Source organism: Pistacia vera, unplaced genomic scaffold (assembly GCF_008641045.1).
Source record: "Pistacia vera cultivar Batoury unplaced genomic scaffold, PisVer_v2 Contig662, whole genome shotgun sequence".
NCBI lineage: Eukaryota > Viridiplantae > Streptophyta > Magnoliopsida > Sapindales > Anacardiaceae > Pistacia > Pistacia vera.
In genome coordinates this window covers 36,450-54,066 of record NW_022196515.1, presented here as the reverse complement: position 1 = coordinate 54,066, position 17,617 = coordinate 36,450, and the positions used below count along the sequence as shown (strand labels likewise).

General features: G+C 34.4%; 2 protein-coding genes and 4 non-coding genes across 6 annotated transcripts; 4 read left to right on the top strand and 2 right to left on the bottom strand.

Moving 5' to 3' along the window:
• Positions 1 to 800: 800 nt before the first annotated feature.
• On the top strand, positions 801 to 896 carry LOC116112496. The gene has a single exon (XR_004125261.1). It is a non-coding gene; the product is annotated as a small nucleolar RNA snoR69Y (small nucleolar RNA).
• A 114-nt stretch (positions 897 to 1,010) lies between these two features.
• LOC116112491 lies at positions 1,011 to 1,092 on the top strand. The gene has a single exon (XR_004125256.1). It is a non-coding gene; the product is annotated as a small nucleolar RNA snoR53Y (small nucleolar RNA).
• Positions 1,093 to 1,345: 253 nt separating this feature from the next.
• On the top strand, positions 1,346 to 1,430 carry LOC116112490. The gene has a single exon (XR_004125255.1). It is a non-coding gene; the product is annotated as a small nucleolar RNA snoR53Y (small nucleolar RNA).
• Positions 1,431 to 2,356: 926 nt separating this feature from the next.
• LOC116112488 lies at positions 2,357 to 2,447 on the top strand. The gene has a single exon (XR_004125253.1). It is a non-coding gene; the product is annotated as a small nucleolar RNA SNORD96 family (small nucleolar RNA).
• Positions 2,448 to 5,998: 3,551 nt separating this feature from the next.
• LOC116112470 (protein QUIRKY-like) lies at positions 5,999 to 6,810 on the bottom strand. Its single transcript, XM_031398602.1, has 2 exons — positions 6,424 to 6,810; positions 5,999 to 6,318 (listed from the first exon to the last, which is right to left on the bottom strand). The coding sequence occupies exons 1-2, from the start codon at positions 6,689 to 6,691 to the stop codon at positions 5,999 to 6,001; spliced, it is 588 nt and encodes a 195-aa protein (XP_031254462.1). The 5' UTR covers positions 6,692 to 6,810.
• Positions 6,811 to 8,451: 1,641 nt separating this feature from the next.
• Positions 8,452 to 11,657, bottom strand: LOC116112485 (beta-glucosidase BoGH3B-like). The gene is given in 11 exon segments (XM_031398624.1): positions 8,452 to 8,652; positions 8,654 to 8,952; positions 9,071 to 9,272; positions 9,353 to 9,535; positions 9,614 to 9,718; positions 9,801 to 10,044; positions 10,330 to 10,475; positions 10,565 to 10,655; positions 10,742 to 10,946; positions 11,021 to 11,187; positions 11,638 to 11,657. Coding segments are annotated over 11 exon segments (1,863 nt in total).
• Positions 11,658 to 17,617: the final 5,960 nt, after the last annotated feature.

Genomic DNA, 17,617 nt, shown 5'->3' with positions numbered 1-17,617 from the left:
GTCCAAAGCCTTCTTCTTCTGAAACGGTTACGAAAACCAAAATCTCATCTCTGTTCATAAATTCATGTAAAGTGACACCACAATATTCAGTACATAGCGTTGAAGAGGAAGGGAGGCTTGATAAATTCCTTCAAAAAGATTGTAAACAAGGTAATATCACTCTTGATGACGCATGCTATTTCGTTTGTTTAATGATTAATATGCAACCCAAACCACCAATTTCATCATTCAACTGGTTGTTTGGAGCTCTTGTATGATTTAATTACTTTGAATGTTTTGATTAATTGCTTTTGTAATTTTTTTTTTTTTTTTTTTTTTTTTTTTTTTTTTTTGTGGGGGGAGGATTTTGACTTGGGATTTTGACCCAAAACTTTGTAATTGTCGCACAGGTAACACAAGTGTTGCGATTAGATTGCATGAAGAAATTGTTGCTGGTATGGTAAAGCGGGTTATTTGTGAGCCTAGTATTTTTAGTATTATTGATGGTCAAAGAATTGTTTGTGGAAATGAAGGATAAGGAAAAGCATTTGGCTTAATTCCATTATTCTCATTTCCAAAACAATTCTTTCTTATCTACTAATCCCTCCTTAGTAGAAGCAGGAAAATACTACCATAAAAATCAATACTAGGCTTACAAATGACACCCCTTTCACCATTGTTGTGGAGATTCAAGAGGTAATGCGATAGAATCAGCAGACCAGTTGATGTGTGGTTTTGTATTTGATTTTAATTTATTTGTTTTGTGGTTTTGTAGCTGTGATTAGGTTTTAGATGTAAATTTGTTTGTGCTAAAGAAAAATTATATCAATGATGATAGATGCATAATCCCAGCTCTATAGGCCTTTGCATTAAAGGTCAGGGAATAGACTGTTTCCAACATTTATCTGAGCTATGTAAACTTTTTTATTTGTACCAGTTTAAGGAACTGTTTGTTTTTGCGATTATTGGATGTGCTTCTGTATCGTGGTATTCTTCATTTTGTATTTGTTCATCTGGGTTTGTTCATATTTGTTCCCTGAGATGGTTCAAATAATCATGCTAGTGTATATCTGATTGTTTTATGACTGAAAGATTACTTTTCCTGAGGGAACTTGAATGATTTGAATGTTCCCTCATGGGTTTTTTTGAAATCTTGAAAAAGTTGTTTTTGTTTGCTCACAATTGAGCTTGTTTCTTAGTTATAGTTATGCTGGGACAATGTGAAGAGAATCTGAAAAAATTGAATGTAATTTGTTACATGATTTTGCTTATGATTGAGTGTGAAAAGAATTGACATTTCTATTTCTTGTGAAGATTTATGTGCTTATGTGTTGAATTTTTGCATAATCTCCACTGAAGGAGGACTGTTCCCAGAGGTGTTTCATTACTGACCATGCTAATTCTGATAATTAGATGACTGAATACTTCTTTTGTTATGTTCTGAGGGAACTATTCTTCTCTTATGTGATTACATTTCGTTCCTTTTTGAGTTTTGTTTAGATTAAGTAAGATAACATTTTGTAATGGAGGTGTTATTATTGATTAAATTTGTTTCGCAGTTGTGGCACACTCTGACACTTAGTTGTGGATATTCCTGCATTCACGTATACAATTTATGGTATGTATACAAAATCTTAATTTTAGTACACAACTATTTTACTAGTTTATGACATTGTGATTGAATTTCTAATTATGAATGTTTAGTTTATGTTGATTGCTTAGTGCTTAGTGATTTCTGTAACGTTTAATAAATGACTTTTGTGTAACGATGCAACCTCTCTTAAATACTTATAATTTGACAGGGATTTCTAAAGAATTCTAATACTTGACTGGGGCAAACCATTTATGTTTGTAGATTCCTAAGTAACCGTCTAAATAAATGCCCTGGATGTTGATGGTCCTCCTTAATAGGAGCAGCTCCACTGTGGGCAGGTCTCATATTCCATCGCTTGTGGAGTGGCGTTGCTGCTTTTACCATTTGGGACTGGCCATGAGACATACATTTGTTATATCGTCATAGAAGAATAGACTTTACAGATTCTTTAATGCATTATTTAATGTTCTAGTTATGTAATTTCTGTTTTATGTTTAGTTGTGATGATGATTTCTATTTTGTATTTTTGCGACGGGGGATTACTCAAATCCTTTACTTTATTGGGGCTAACCAGCTATGTTTGTACATTCCAAAGTAAACGTCACAGATAAATGTCCATTGACGTTGATGGTCCTCCCTCTGAGGAGTTCCTCCGTTGATGGGTGGTCTCATATTCCATCGCCTTGTGGAGCAGCGTTGTTGCCTTTGCCATTTGGGACTGGCCATGAGACAAACATTTTCTCTGCATTTTTCTATTTTTCTTCTTTGTGTGTAGAAGAAATGTGGCCAAGGAGGAAATCATTCATAAAATACACCATCTTTCGGGACTGAATGGCTTGTTTAGCCTTGGTGACATTCTGCAATTCTGAGGCCGTATGTTTGTTTTGCTTTACTTGTGTTAGTTTTCGCTTTTCATATAGGACTGGTAGTAAAATTAAGTATTTTCCTTTTTTTCTGTTTTGATCTTTTGGTGTTGAGAAATGTGGCTCGGAGGATATCATTCACAAAATACCCTTTTTTGGGACTGAGTGGCTTGTTAAGCCTTTCTGACATTCTGCAATTCTGAGGCCCTAATGTTATTTATTTGATTTTCCTGTTAGAAGGGCTTTCAAAACCTGCATTAGATTTTGCCTTTTATGCTTTTAATTTTTTGATGCATTTTAATAATTCTCATGCAATTGACCTTGACCACCGAAATCTCTGACAACTAACGCCAAGAACTCTCAGCAATATCTCGGAAGTTGAAACAACCATCAGAATAGGTGTGGATCTTGTCTCGGCCACCAGGTGAAATATCAGGTTCTTGAGGACTGTCAACGAGTCCCAGTGGCTTCATGAGAGTGCTACCGTTGTTGAAGCCGTTTAGAAGGTGATAAACATTTGAACTTTTTATTATAATTTTATGTGTAATGAAAAAGTAAGTTGATGTTTAGGCATGGATTGAATTTTCAGGTTGCTGAACTTTTGATCACTTTTATTCTATTTAGTGTTTTTATTGGTAATTAAGAGTTTAATTAGAGCTTTAAGTATGTTGGTTTGTTCTTTGTACATATAGAAGCTCTCAGGATAACGGATTGATTCGCATTAATATTCAACTTCATACGAAATCAAAGCCTTGATAGAAGCTCATTTGATTTTAAGCTTAAAAGTAACAAATGCATGGTTTAGTAATTAAGAAAACAAGGGGCAATTTCATTCCCACTTGTCCTTTGCTTTTCTTATTATTTCCTCAGTAACCAAACACAATCTTGCACTCATTCAAAGATATTGAAGTTACCAATATTATTTTTCAGGTCAGTTACAGACAATACTGTGAGTCAAGGTTCTCAAAACTCATTGGAAAACCAGCGACTTTCTATGAACGAAACGAAGAGTATGCCTTAATGAGATGCAAAGAAATTTGGACCAACAGATTCCCAGCTGAGCCTGTTGAGAATATCAAAACAGGTCAGGTCAGTTTATGGTTTTTAATATATGGCTCATTTGGACCTTAGTAATTGTATTAATAACAGTTTCGACTGCTTACCTGGTATGAGTATCATCAACCACTATGTATTTTAAACTTTGCCCTTCATGCTTTTCTCTGAATTTGTATTTTCCAGAGATTCAACATCTATGTGTATTGAATCTAAATTGTGACTATGACCCCAACTTTTTTTATTCTACCCTTTTTTCAAATTTCTTGTTTTTATTTGTGATTATTGCAGGTTAGCTGCTTAAAGAGATTTGAATTACATTCCCAAATTTCATTTGGTTTCTATTGAGTAAAAAAATGCATTGTGGTTTGTGGTTTGAATTAAATTCCCAAATTTCATTTGGTTTAAATTGACAGAATTAATGTAATATAATATAAATACCAGCTTTGTTTGCAGCACATACAGTCAAATTTGTAATTTAATTTTTATACATTGTTGGAGATATGACGGTAATTTCATAATTAAAAAGAGTGGCATATAGGTAATTGAATCCATTGATTCGACAAATGATAATAAAAAAAAATTAAATTCTGTCAAGTGTATTTTTGTTTTCACAGTGAATATCACTGTTTTAAACGGAATTTGTTAACGAAATGTAACATTTGGGTATTTAAATGGAATTTTTAAAGTGGTGAGAATTGAGAAAGTGTTATTTTTGGGTTGGAAAAAGTTTTAACTCTTTTTATATTTNTGGTTTAAATTGACAGAATTAATGTAATATAATATAAATACCAGCTTTGTTTGCAGCACATACAGTCAAATTTGTAATTTAATTTTTATACATTGTTGGAGATATGACGGTAATTTCATAATTAAAAAGAGTGGCATATAGGTAATTGAATCCATTGATTAAACAAATGATAATAAAAAAAAATTAAATTCTGTCAAGTGTATTTTTGTTTTCACAGTGAATATCACTGTTTTAAACGGAATTTGTTAACGAAATGTAACATTTGGGTATTTAAATGGAATTTTTAAAGCGGTGAGGAAGTGTTATTTTTGGGTAGGAAAAAGTTTTAACTCTTTTTATAATGAACCATACTATACTTACTCACCATCTTACTATCCTTTGTAAATATAATGCATAGTATTGGTACTATACGCATAGTACGGGTACCATGTAAAATTTAAACAAAGGTTGTATGGCCGTTAGTACAAGTGGTGAGTAAGCATAGTGTTTTTCTTTTATAATTCTATTAGGTTTTCCTCAATTGTTTTAAAATCTGACTCGTTAAGGGACCAGTAAGGCCACCGGGTCTTGAGTTGATGGTCCTACCGATTAAATTGGTGGTTTTTGGTGATCTAAAAAGTTTAAAATCTTATAAACACACTTATAAAAAAATAAGAATCAGTTCTTACAAGTTTCAAATTTAGCAAATACACCTCTGCAATCTGCTTGGGTTTTACTTTTCTAGCCAAATTTCGAGGACAAAAATTTAATTTGACACCACCACTTGAACCATCGTCCCCTATTCTACAAAAACCCTCTAGCCCTGGAACTTGATATCCCCCCGTTCGTTGGCTATGACTTGTTCGTTGGCTATGACTTGTGTATACTATTATGATTGGGTTGATTTTTTCGGCCAAATTTTGATTGATTTCGGCATCCAAAATTCAATCAAACACCACAACCGCATCCAAAATTCAATCAAACACCACAACTAAACCACCGACCACCCCTTTACAAAACCCCTTTAAGCTCGACACTTGGTAGTCGCCCCATTCGTTGGTTGTGACTCACATATTAGGTTGAATTTTTCGGCCAAATTCTGGCTTATTTCGACATCCAAAATTCAATTCGACACCACTTCTTGAACCATCAACCTCCACTTTACAAAAGCCTTCTAATCCCGACACTTGGTAGCCTCTTATTCGCTGACAATCAAATTAGAGATTTTGGAAATAGTGAAAAATGGTAATCCGGATCGGAGAGGCTACCAGGTCCTTGTTGGACTAGTCCGATCTAGTTTTTAAAACAGTGGTTTTACTACCATAGTTGACAAAAACTTTTAATTTAGCTATATGAGTTCTTAAAGTTGGTGACCGAAATACAAACCATATATTTAATGTTATCACTTATAATACTTTTAAAATTACAAGGTCCAAACATTATTTGACTTAATTTTGTTTTCCTTTAAATAAAATAAAACAATCTATTAGTCTTTGTCCACAATTATTATTAGATAAGATTTTTGTTATTGAGAAAAAGGGAAAAAGAAAATTAGTGAATGAAAGAAAGTTGTGTATACAATTGAAGCTAGGTCGATTTTGTCAAACCCAATTTTTATAGGTAATATTATAATTACAGCGTAATCTCATAAAATTTCTCTTATAATCTCAACGTGATAATTCATAATTAATTTTTGATAAATTTTTTCGTTGGACTAATTATAAGTTAATAGATTACAAATTGTCACATCTGAATTATGAAAGAGTTTATAAGATTAGATTATAAGCCAATTTTTTTGAATTTGCATAACGTAAACCACACAAAATCGAGAAAAAAAAAATCTAATTTAAGGTTCGAAGGAGTTTCCCACGGACCCCACTTGGATCCACTCAGATTAAACTCAATATCACTTTGCTCTTTCACCGGCTGTGGTGGATCTTGTTCTTGAGCATTTTTTGGTGGTTCTTGATCTTTTGCTTCAGGAGGTTGCTCTTCTTGTGGTGGTGGTGGTGGTGCTGACGAGTCAGGTTGAGGTTTCTTTTCCCCTTCAGGCACCGCATTTTCTGGAGCTGGTGGTTGTGGTGCAACTTCAATTTCAGCTTTGGCACCTTCGAATGGTTCTTCAGCAGGTTTCTCATCAGCCGGCAGTGACGGTTCAGTGCTTGACGGAGCTTCAGCCTTTTCATCCGGCTTCCCCCCTTCAGGAACAGGTGGATCTTTTTCCGGCGGAGCAACGGGCGGCGCTGGAACAGCATCAACATAATAAATCTTCAACCCAATTTCACCTTGTATCCAACTCAGCAAACTCCTTTTCTCAAGAGGATAATAAATCAAAGCTTCTTCTCCTTTCTTAACAAAATGACTCGACTGAAGCCTCCCAAGAAAATTGTTTCTCCTCGCGGGGCCATAACTTTTATCGTGGTAGACGTCGACTTCAAGCATGTCACTGAAAACTTCCGTTGGCTTCTCCATGTTGAATTCAAGAACCTCGTTCCATGAGCGATTCAATTCACGAATGACAGTGTGGGTTTTTCTACGTTGGCCATAGTAGTCGATCACAACGTAAGGACTTGAAGAGTCGTGTTCATCTTTTATTTTTTCAGTATCGTTAAGTTAATGTTACCTTAAGCGTTTTCCCCTCTCTCTCTCTCTCTCTCTCTCTCTCTCTATATATATATATATATATAAAGAAGTGTTTTAGAATCAGGATTTTATTAACGGCTGCAAGTCTAAGGGGGCTATTTATAGTATTAAAAAAGTTAGGATCTTGAAAAATTTACCAAAAGGGTAATAAAAATTTTTACAAGACTAGTGAGGCCAAATCGTAAAGACGAGATTAATATTTTCCGTATATTAGAGAACCAAAATGGTGTAGATGTGAAGCCAGAAACGTCAAAGACCAAATCCATGGCCGTCAGCTGCCAAATCCCTGTAGATCTGGCAAAAAATGGTTAGAACCATTATGGTTGTTGCCGGCCAGATCCATAACCGTTAACGGCTGCTAGATGGGGAAAGGTCAGGATCTTTATTTAATTGACCAAAAGGTACTAAATACTTGATGAGGAAGCAGCTTTTAGACCATTTGTTGAAAACTAATATGAGCTTTGGATTGCTTCTTGTGAGAGATGATACTTTAATTATTTTATTTATTTTTAATAAGAAGACTGAAGATTCCTTCTTTCTTTAAGCCAGCTTTTGCTTTTTGGCCGTCCCTAACCTTACTATATACCAGTTAAGAAGCATTATAATGGATGAATAAGCAGAAGATATGATAACTTTTTTCAAAGACGACTCTCTTTTGAGTCACTGACCTGGATTTTTGGCTTGATTGGAACGTGTGGGGCAATAGTGCCATACAAGTGAGTCACCGGTGTTCTGTGATTTTCTGAGCTGAGTAAAAAGGGTTTTGTTTTGAAAATAAAGTGAACAAAACCTTTGTCATTAAGATTGTTGAAAGTGATCAACAAAACCTTGGTCATTAAGAGTTTTTGTGGCTGCTTGTATGAGTTAAACTTCAAATTTAATTATATTTCTTATGGCTGGCTTTACTTTATGATGGATGTAATTTCATATCTGTGCAAATCAGATTAATTTCTAGATGCCCTTATGAACTTTCGGAAAGTTTTGGGTGGATGAGAAGAATGATCATGAGCTTGTATTATGTATTTCTAGCTAATTATTATTTTTGAAATATTTAAAGAAAAATTCAACGTATATATCCTCAATAGACCTGGCAAAACAGGTCTGTATCTGCGGGTGGACCCGTTTTTGTCCAAAATATATAGGGTATAGGTCCACCCTCACAGACTCGTAAAAATTAGACTCATACCCGATTCTACCCTTTTTTTTGGTAGGTTTGCCGGGTATACCCGTTAGTACCCGCATAGTTTTAAAAAAAAACTAAAATTTTCTTAATCTATTATACAAATTCTTAGGGTGGGTTCCCTAGGCTTCCCACTGTAGAGGAAGAAAGGAGATGAAGACAAGAAATACAAGAGCAGATGAACAACAAAGGTGAAGCTTCATGAAGCAAATAACAACTTCAAAGCTGGAAATCAATCACAAGAAATTTAAAAATAAATTAATCGTCTGAAAACAAGAATTTTATGGTAACTTTTGATTTATAATTTTTGTATTATCTTCTTTCATTCTAATGATATGTAATTAAAATTAACAGATACTAGTTACATAATAGCTGTGTTTCTTAAACAAATATGAAAATCTTTGTAATGCTAAATAGCCTTGTTAGCCATGGTAGATTTGGTAGTGAGGCCAAAACCAAATGGGAAGAGTCGGTCATAATGTGAATCACCAACATTCATAGGCAGCTGATCAACAGTCTTGAACCATGTCCGGGGAAGCTTCCCAGTGAAACCATAGTCACCAAATAGAACATCGGTAACTCCTTGACCCTCGGATCCTGGCAGCCAGGCCCGTAACTAGAGAGTCAATGAAGAAAATATATGGTTCTAGCACGACTGGACGACCGGAGATTACGACAACAACACATTTCACAGCTCCGCAAACATTTGTGATGGTGCTCGGACCAGGATCAGGGATTGTCAAGTTCAAGCTGTCACCCTTTGTCTCTGTATATGGATGTTCACCGACTACAACAATTGCGTAAGCAAAATTGTTGGACTTGACAAAGTTGGCATCCGGATTCTCCTCAAAGATCACTTTAGTTTGTTGATCAACTGTATTCTTTATGGCAGTGAGGATAGTAGTACCTGCTCATTGTATAGGTCAAGTATCATATAGTTGGAGATGCCCATAATCTTATATAGTCTGGTTTCTGTGTTCTTCTATCAAAAGCTGTTTTTACTGATCAGGAAGGATAATTCTTACCACTTGTTATGTTGTTGCCGCTAAGTCCTTGCCACTCAATTGTCCATCCACCACATTGATAACCAAGATTGTCAGCATGGGTGCCAGCAACTAGTATTTTTGATGCCTTTTTAGGAAGAGGTAGCAATGGCTGATCAGCTGATTCACCATTCTTTAGCAGCACAAGAGATTTCCTTACAGCTTCCCTAGCCAATTCTCTGTGCTCCTGAACAGGACCACATTAAGAATTTTTCAATGCTAGTTCTTGTAACGTAAGAAGTAAAATTTGATTTTTTACTAACTGACCTGACTTCCAAGCTGGTCGACCAAGCTGTCATCGGCTAAGGGATTTTCAAATAGACCCATCATAAACTTGAATCTCAGAATTCTCTTCACTGCATCATCAATGCGACTCATGGGGATGACATTTTTCTTTACCAGGGAGATTAGACCATCAATGAATTCTGTATAGTTCTCTGGGACCATGACCTGGCACACATGCAGTTTCAGCATTAGAAGATAAAAAGTTCCCGAAATTTTTATAGGAATCTGAGAATAATAACTCACCATATCAACGCCTGCATTGATTGCCATTTCAATGGAGTATGTGTAGTTAGCATGTGGAGGACTTGTGATCCTATCAATACCCTCCCAATCTGAGATGACAAAACCCTGAAAGAGTTCACAAGATTCACTCTCAGTTACTTCACATAGATGTAGAAATCTCAATTACACAACAAGGAATCGATTATACCCTGAAGCGAAGAGTATTCTTCAAGAATCCGGTGACAAGATCGCGGTTAGCATGCATCTTAACTCCATTCCAGCTAGAGTATGAAACCATGGCAGTTGATACACCCTTGATAATGGCGTCATAGTAGGCTGGCATGTGTATGCTAAGCAAACCATGCCAATCTATCACAGTGTTGTTCTCATTTATGCCATTAATTGTCCCACCATCATCCACAAAATGCTTGGCGCAAGCTGCAACCTTTGTCCTGTGTAAATAGAATCAAATATATAATAATGACTTTCAACATGGAATGTTAGAAAGTTTCCTAATAATTGCCCGCAGCTTTGCAAAGTTTATACGGCCGGTTACAACTTTAAATTTAATCATAGAATTTAACAGGAAATTTTTTCAATATGTTAATAGTTTTCTACGAAGATAATTTATTGTATATGTTGATAATTAGATTATTGTGATCATTCAGAATACAAGAAGATAAATAAGCAAAAGATTGTTCAACATTCATCTTAAAATTTGAGATTGTATTTCTTACTTTCCAGAGACAAATGGGACACCCGTTCGAGAACCGACAGGAACATCTCCTCGTAGTCCCGGTATAATCTGAGTCATTGCTCGAACAATCTTAGGATCTTTGCTATAGCTTTCGTAGCATCGACCCCATCTTGGATCCCTGCAAACCTGTATAAATAGAAGATTTATCAAGAATCCTCTATTAAGCTAAAGAGTTCTATCCTGACATCCATTAGTTGTTGAATTTGATAATGTACCGAAATACAAGGTGCAAAATTATATGGAATTCCTGTAGCTCTAACTTCAAGTGCAGTTGCAGCTCTAATCTTTTTCACAAGTTCAGGGTCCCTGCTTGATAAGAATACAAATCTCATAAAAAAGTGCCAGAAATTTTAGGTTAATGTTAAATCTTAGGATTCCTTAAATTTACTTACCTTGTAGCTCCAAGGCCAACATTATGAGGGAAGATTGTTGCATTATAAACAGTGTTATGGCCATGAACAGCATCAATACCATAAATAATTGGAATTCCAAGTCGGGTAGATAAAGCACCCTTTTGAAAACCATTCACCATCTCAATCCAAGCCTTTGCTGAAGCGTTTTTAGCTGGAACACTTCCTCCTCCACTCACCAGGCTCCCTGCCAAAAGTTATATACGTCTAGCTTAACTGGAAAAGCTCCATTTTATGGACAAAAGTGATGAGTGAACTTACCTATGCAGTAATTCTTGATCACATCAGCTGATGAAACATCTCGTTCAATCTCTGTCATTTGCCCAATTTTTTCCTCCAAAGTCATCCTTTTCATTAAGTCTTTGATTCGAACATTTATGGGTTGTTTGGGGTCTTTATATTTCATATATTCTGCTTCAGCTAAGCAACTGATCAGAAGCAGAAGCCCCATCAAGAAGATGCAAATTCCAACCATTTTTTTTCTTCCAAATACCTGAATTTCCAAGAAACAACAAAAAAGGATCAATTAAGCACCATTTGAATTTCCAAGGATCAACAAAAAAGGATTTCTATTCATGTTTTATTAGTATCAGGATTTCTTATTTAGATGGATGGCTCCTAAGTCAAAGATGATAATTTCTGATCCTGAACACACAGATAGGCTTTGCTTTGCCAGCTTTGAAATGTGAAACTAGTCAACCATTGTTGCAGTGTTTAGGATGCTTATTATGCTCGGGTTAGAAGCCCAAGAAATCACAAAAATGGTGTTTCATGTGAAAATGATGAAGATGAAGTTGGATTTCTTAGGTTCAATCAAATCACAAAAATGCTCCACTTTCTTCTCTGCCACCATGTAACACTTTTCAGCACCCACCCACACCCACAACCACAACCACATCGTGGACATTTAACTTTATTTCCATTCACGCCTTGTCTCCGCTACAGTAGAATTATAACCTTGTATGGTCTCATCTCATGACAGCAGCTCGCATGTTAGAATGAATTTAGATCGCTCGCATTTCATTACTCCATAACCCATAAAAATGTAAGCAAAAGTTTTTCAATGTGCCATTAATGGGACAACTAGAAACTTCAAACAATTATTAGCACAACTTGAATGAATTTTATTTCATCTGCTAAATCATAGTTCTTGTTGGAAACTCAAGTCTTATTACTAAAATATGAATAGAAATCCTAATACAACTGTTATGCCTAAAAATAAAGGCTGACATGTGCTGACATTATCAAACACCAATCAGAATCTAGCAAACCATTCTACTGTTCTGTTTTGAAAGACAATGCAGGACGAAGGTGATATTTATATTTTCTACAAACTTTTCCTTTTTATTTTTAAAAAATTCTTGTTTTTCCTTTTTACACTTAACCACGATATTATTCACGACTTTATTATTGTGTGTAAAAATAATAGTGAACATGAACATATATTTATCTAAATTCTTGAATTATCATCTTTATATAACTAATGATTATTTTTATTAAAACTAATTGGTTTTAACAAGTTTTTATAATAATAAACTGTTCAAATTTTTTTTTTTTTTTTAATCATAGAGGGTGTTTGAGCTACCTAACGCGCACTTCAACTAATCATTCGGGACCTTGAAACAACTGGTCTAATAAGAGGCTATCTCTATAAACAACCAAGAAGGGATTCGAACTTAAGATCTCTTGTGTAATATACCCAAAAAAAAGGAACAAACTAAGGACCTCTTGAGAAATTTTTCAATTTTGATTGGTTCTACTAATTTTGTCAATTAAAAATATATTTATACACAATATTAAAAAAATCGATTGAATTCTATCCAATTGGATTCCATTGTTTCAAATAGAAGAGTTAAATATATTTTGGTTATAAGATTTGGCTTTAAGTATTATAAGGTCAAAAGTATAACTCCACATTATAATAAGTTATAATTTTTCTAATTTCCGTCTTAAGAAAGTGGCTTCCACTTAGTATTAATTATCTACATATTGCAAAAAAAAAAAATGTTATGTTATATTAAAGGTTTAAAATGAAATTAAATATATTTATTTAAAGCTTTTTTGAGATAATGATTTATGTTTTAGAGTTGTTACCACATCTTTTAACTTATGGGTACGTAATAACTGTTAAAGCCAAAATATTTCTAGTTTCTCAAGAATGTTTAGAAATTCCTGGCATGAAACTTTTTTTATTTCCGTACTATTATCCTTAGGATTATTAATTTTCTCTTCTTGTCTAATTACAGCAATGATTACTAAAATAATGAATTAAAATTCGAATACATACTATTAAAACGTAAATTATAAAATAAGAAATCAAAACAGCACCTCTATTAATTTATAACCTCTTTGTAGTTAAAAATTAGTTGGATCTCACCATTATTACTATAGAGAAGTTTTACTATATAACGAACAAAATAAAACATTTAGGTTCTTATAAATTAGTAATACAGTACCTAATCTATTTATTTTATTTTATATAAGTAAGAGAATATTCCTGAATATTTAATAAAAAAATTATTTCTTTTAATTCTATTAAGTTTTACTACCATTTACACAAGGAGTAATGCTATGTTTACTCACAATCTTACTAACCATCTTACAATCTTGGAAAATATAACGGCATAGTACGGGTACCATACGCATAGTACTCGTACTATGCCGTTATATTTATCAGAATAGTAAGATGGTTAGTAAGATTGTGAGTAAGCATAGTTTTATTGTTACACGAGATAATACGTAGCTGACAGAAACTTTAAATTTAGTTATGGGTTGTACATATGAGTTCTTAAAGTTGGTGGCCCAAGTCGAAACTTCACTTCCACTATGGGCCATTAAGTAATAGCCCAAATACTGCTCCCCACCACTAAAACAAACATCCCTAATTCCCCCTAAATTCAAGCCTTAACCACTGCCACCAAATAGCAATCTCAACGCGCAGCTCAAATGGCGTCCAAAACCTTCTTCTTCTGAAACGGTTACGAAAACCAAAATCTCATCTTTGTTCACAAATCCATGTGAAGTGACTATTACTACACCACAAGATTCAGTACATAGCGTTGAAGAGGAAGGGAGGCTTGCTAAATTCCTTTGAAAAGATTGTAAACAAGGTAATATCACTTGTGATGAAGCACGCTATTTCTTTTGTTTAATGATTCATATGCAACCCAAACCACCAATTTCATCATTCAACCGGTTGTTTGGAGCGCTTGCTCAGAAGAAGTTTTATGATTTAATTACTTTGAATATTTTGATTAATTGCTTTTGTAATATGTTTTGTTGTTTTTGGGAGGATTTTGAGGTGGGATTTTGACCCAAAACTTTTGTAATATATCGCACAGGTAACACGAGTGTTGCAATTGGATTGCATGAAGAAACTGTTGCTGGTAATGGTGAAGGGGGTGTTATTTGTGAGCCTAGTATTATTAGTAAGGAGGATTGGTAGATAAGGCGAAAGAATTGTTTCTGGAAATGACGTATAATGGAATTAAGCCAAATGTGGTTGTTTATATCTCTCTAATTTCCAAAAACAATTCTTTGGCCCTATCTACCAATCCTCCTTACTAAGACCATCCATAACATACTAGGCTTACAAATAACACCCATTTCATCATTGTTTGTACCTCTCTAATTTACAATTGGTGTCTTGTGGGAAATTTGGAGGAGGCTAAAGGCTTATTTATCGAGATGAGATGGCAGATCACGGTTCTGTGTTTTTTTTTTTTTCTCCTTTTTTTTTTTTTTGGTGTAACGTTACACTTAACTATGATATTAGTTACAAGTTCATTATTGTGTGTAAAAATAATAGTGAATATCTAAATTCTTGAATTATTGTTTTTTGACATATAACTAATGATTGGTTTTAACAAGTTTTGATAACGATAAACGGTTGGATTTTGATAGGTGCTAATAATTTTGTCAATAAAAAATATATCTATACACAATATTAGAAAAATCGATTGAATTCTAATCAGTTGGATTCCATTGTTTGAAGTGGAAGAGTAAAAACTATTTTGGTTATAAGATTTTGCTTAAATATTATAAGGTCGAAAGTAGAACATTTAACAGTATAAGAGTAAAGGAGAATCTAACATGGTCTCTTAAGTTTGAGTCCCCTTGATTAGGGGTGTTACGAAGTGGAAAACCGATTTTTTTGAAAACCGGTTTGGCTTCGGTTCACAATTTTTTGTTAACCAGTTTTTTTGTTCAGTTCCCAGTTTGGCTTATTTTGATTTTTGACAACTGGTTAACTGGTTTTTTTTAATAAAAATCCCAAATCCAATTTATAACAAAGCAAACCCTAAAGTACGCTATCTCTAATTCTCCATCATTCCTGTAGCCTCATCCACACTCACAGCTGCAGTCCCGCACTTGCAGCTCCGTCCACCGTGCTCCATCACTCCATTCTCTTCTTCAGTCCTCGTTGTCGTCGTCTCACTCTTTACTCTTCACTTTAGCTTCTTCAAGCTGTAACTGCCCATACCATTTTCTTCACATTTTTTCTTTTTTTAAATTTTCCCTTTGTGACTTGGGTCTGAACCCTGAGGCTCTGGCTGCTGTGATCAAGGAATTCTGACGAGAGCCCTCTCCCTCATCCACAATGCCTACTGCTCCATCATTTTGTCTGCATCACTACAGTGTTCTATGCTTGTGCGTGCATAACGTTTTTGTTGTGTCTTTTTTTAATCTGTGTTATTGCATTCTCTATTTTGAGTTTTGTTTAGTTTTTGTGGCTATGAATGAAGCCTGGGTTGGCTTATTTAATTTTTCATGTCAATTTTTGCGGTGTGATGTTGCATCATTTTGAAATTGTCTGGATCAGATGAAGAATTATTTTACATCATACAAGTGAACATTCATACAGTTGACTGTTAAGAATATGGTACTCATAGTGCACTTGATTTATTGGTAACTGATTCTCCTATAGTCTATGTCTAAAAACATGTTCCATCCACGGATAGACTATAGTTGACATGTTTTGCTGTTTGAAATTTTTCATAAATGGATTTGAGGTCGGGAAAGGAGGATTTTGGTATTGATTCTGTGGCCGTGTGAGTTAGGATTATGGTGTTGATTTAACCAAATTTTCATCCTATCTCTTATATATTATTGATATCTTATATCTGTTTTATTGGTGTTTCAATGATATGTTTTGGTTCTCTTATTTCCATCACCTGATTAATTTCATGTGAGTTAGGAGGAACCGGTTATGCTTCTAAACCGGTTATGGGATTTCCTGGAACCTGAAATCTGGTTTGGTTAAGAAAAAAAATCGTTTCGGGTCGGTTAACTGGTTTTGAACACCCCTACCTTATTAGTAAAAAAGCAAAAGAATGATCTAACATGTTTTTACAAGTTTGAGTTCTCATGGCCTTTAATAGGGGTGTTCGAGTTAGTATGCGCGTACTTCAACTAATCTCTCGAGACCTTAGAACTATCGATAGGGTAGGAGTTTTAGTGGCTAACATGGTCTCTCGAGTTCAAGTCCCCATTGCCCTTAATAGGGATGGTCATTGGAATTCTTAGTCAGTAGCTTTAAAGTCTCGAGGATTAATTGAGGTGCATGTAAGTTGGTCCAAATACCCTTGGTCATTAAAATAAAAAAAAAAAGTAGAATATTTAATGATGCGTTTGATTTATTATTTTGGGTAGGATTTTGGGGATAGTATTGAATAGTTGGATATGGGAGTATTACGGAATAAAATTTAAAAATTTATGAAAAAACCCCCAAGGTTTGCTAATTTAATAAACACCCCAATATATTAAAATATTGTAAAATGACAAAAACACCCATACCACCTGCAGTGCCAGATTCCGACCACCACTGTCGAAATCTGGCCGGAAAGTTGCGTTATGACATAGACCAGTCAAATATGTGTCGTAACGCATCGTTATGGCCTTTTCTGACCAGATCCACTACAGATCTGGTCGGAAAAGGCCAGATATAAGGCCGGTTGTGGCCTTCGACGGTTAGAAAAGGTCATCTTTAGTCATCAGCGACGGTCAGATCTGGAAATTATCGGCTATTTCTGGTAGTTGTGTGATTATTGTGATAGATTCTGGCAACCACCGCCGATGGTTGTCGGAATCTGGCAAGTATTGTGGGTGGGGATATTTTTATTAGTTTTTAAACTTTTTTTCTGGGGGGTATTTAATGAAATTAATAAACATCTGGGGTCTAAAAGTAATTAAAAATAGACTAATATTTTGGGAATAACGTGTCAAACAACATTTGAAGAATAAGATTAGGAATATGGATAAAAACAATAAGCCAAACGAACCCTAAGTTATGGGCCATTTAAACAGGATAATAAGTAACTTACAAAAAGTTTAAATTTACTTATGGGCTGTATATGTGAGTTGCTAAAAGTTGGTGGCCCAAGTAAAAACTTCACTTCCACTATGGGCCGTTAATAGGCCAAATACTAGAGGGCTTTCACAACATCATTACTATAATACCTTTCTAGTTTTAGGGAGAAATCTAATCAGAATAATTCTACATTAATAATCTTCTTTCACAATTCTGACGTGATAAATTATAATTAGTTAGTCCACAATTGGTCTTATATGGGTTTTACTAATTAATTGTAAACTAATTAGTTATGAGTTATCACGTCAGGATTGTGAAATAAAGTTTGTGAGCAAGTGTTGTTGGGATAGTATTACTCATCTAATTAATTACAATTAACTATAAAAAGTTAATAAAAGCATTTAAAAATTGTTTTTAATAAAAAAATATATTAATTATAACTTGTTGGTCTTCTTTCAAAGTCGGCAATGGATTACGGTCAACAAATTCCTTAAAATCTAGTGGGAGATATCCTTTTGTTTTTTTTTTTTTTTTAATTTATCCTTTCA

Bases quoted from the DNA above. Each gene is read 5' to 3' on its own strand.
- LOC116112470 (XM_031398602.1), bottom strand. From the start codon at position 6,691: ATGGAGAAGCCAACGGAAGTTTTCAGTGACATGCTTGAAGTCGACGTC. The intron at 6,319-6,423 runs CTGAAGGGGGGA...AAGGTGCCAAAG, and splicing joins GGAAAAAGATCCACCTGTTC to CTGAAATTGAAGTTGCACCA.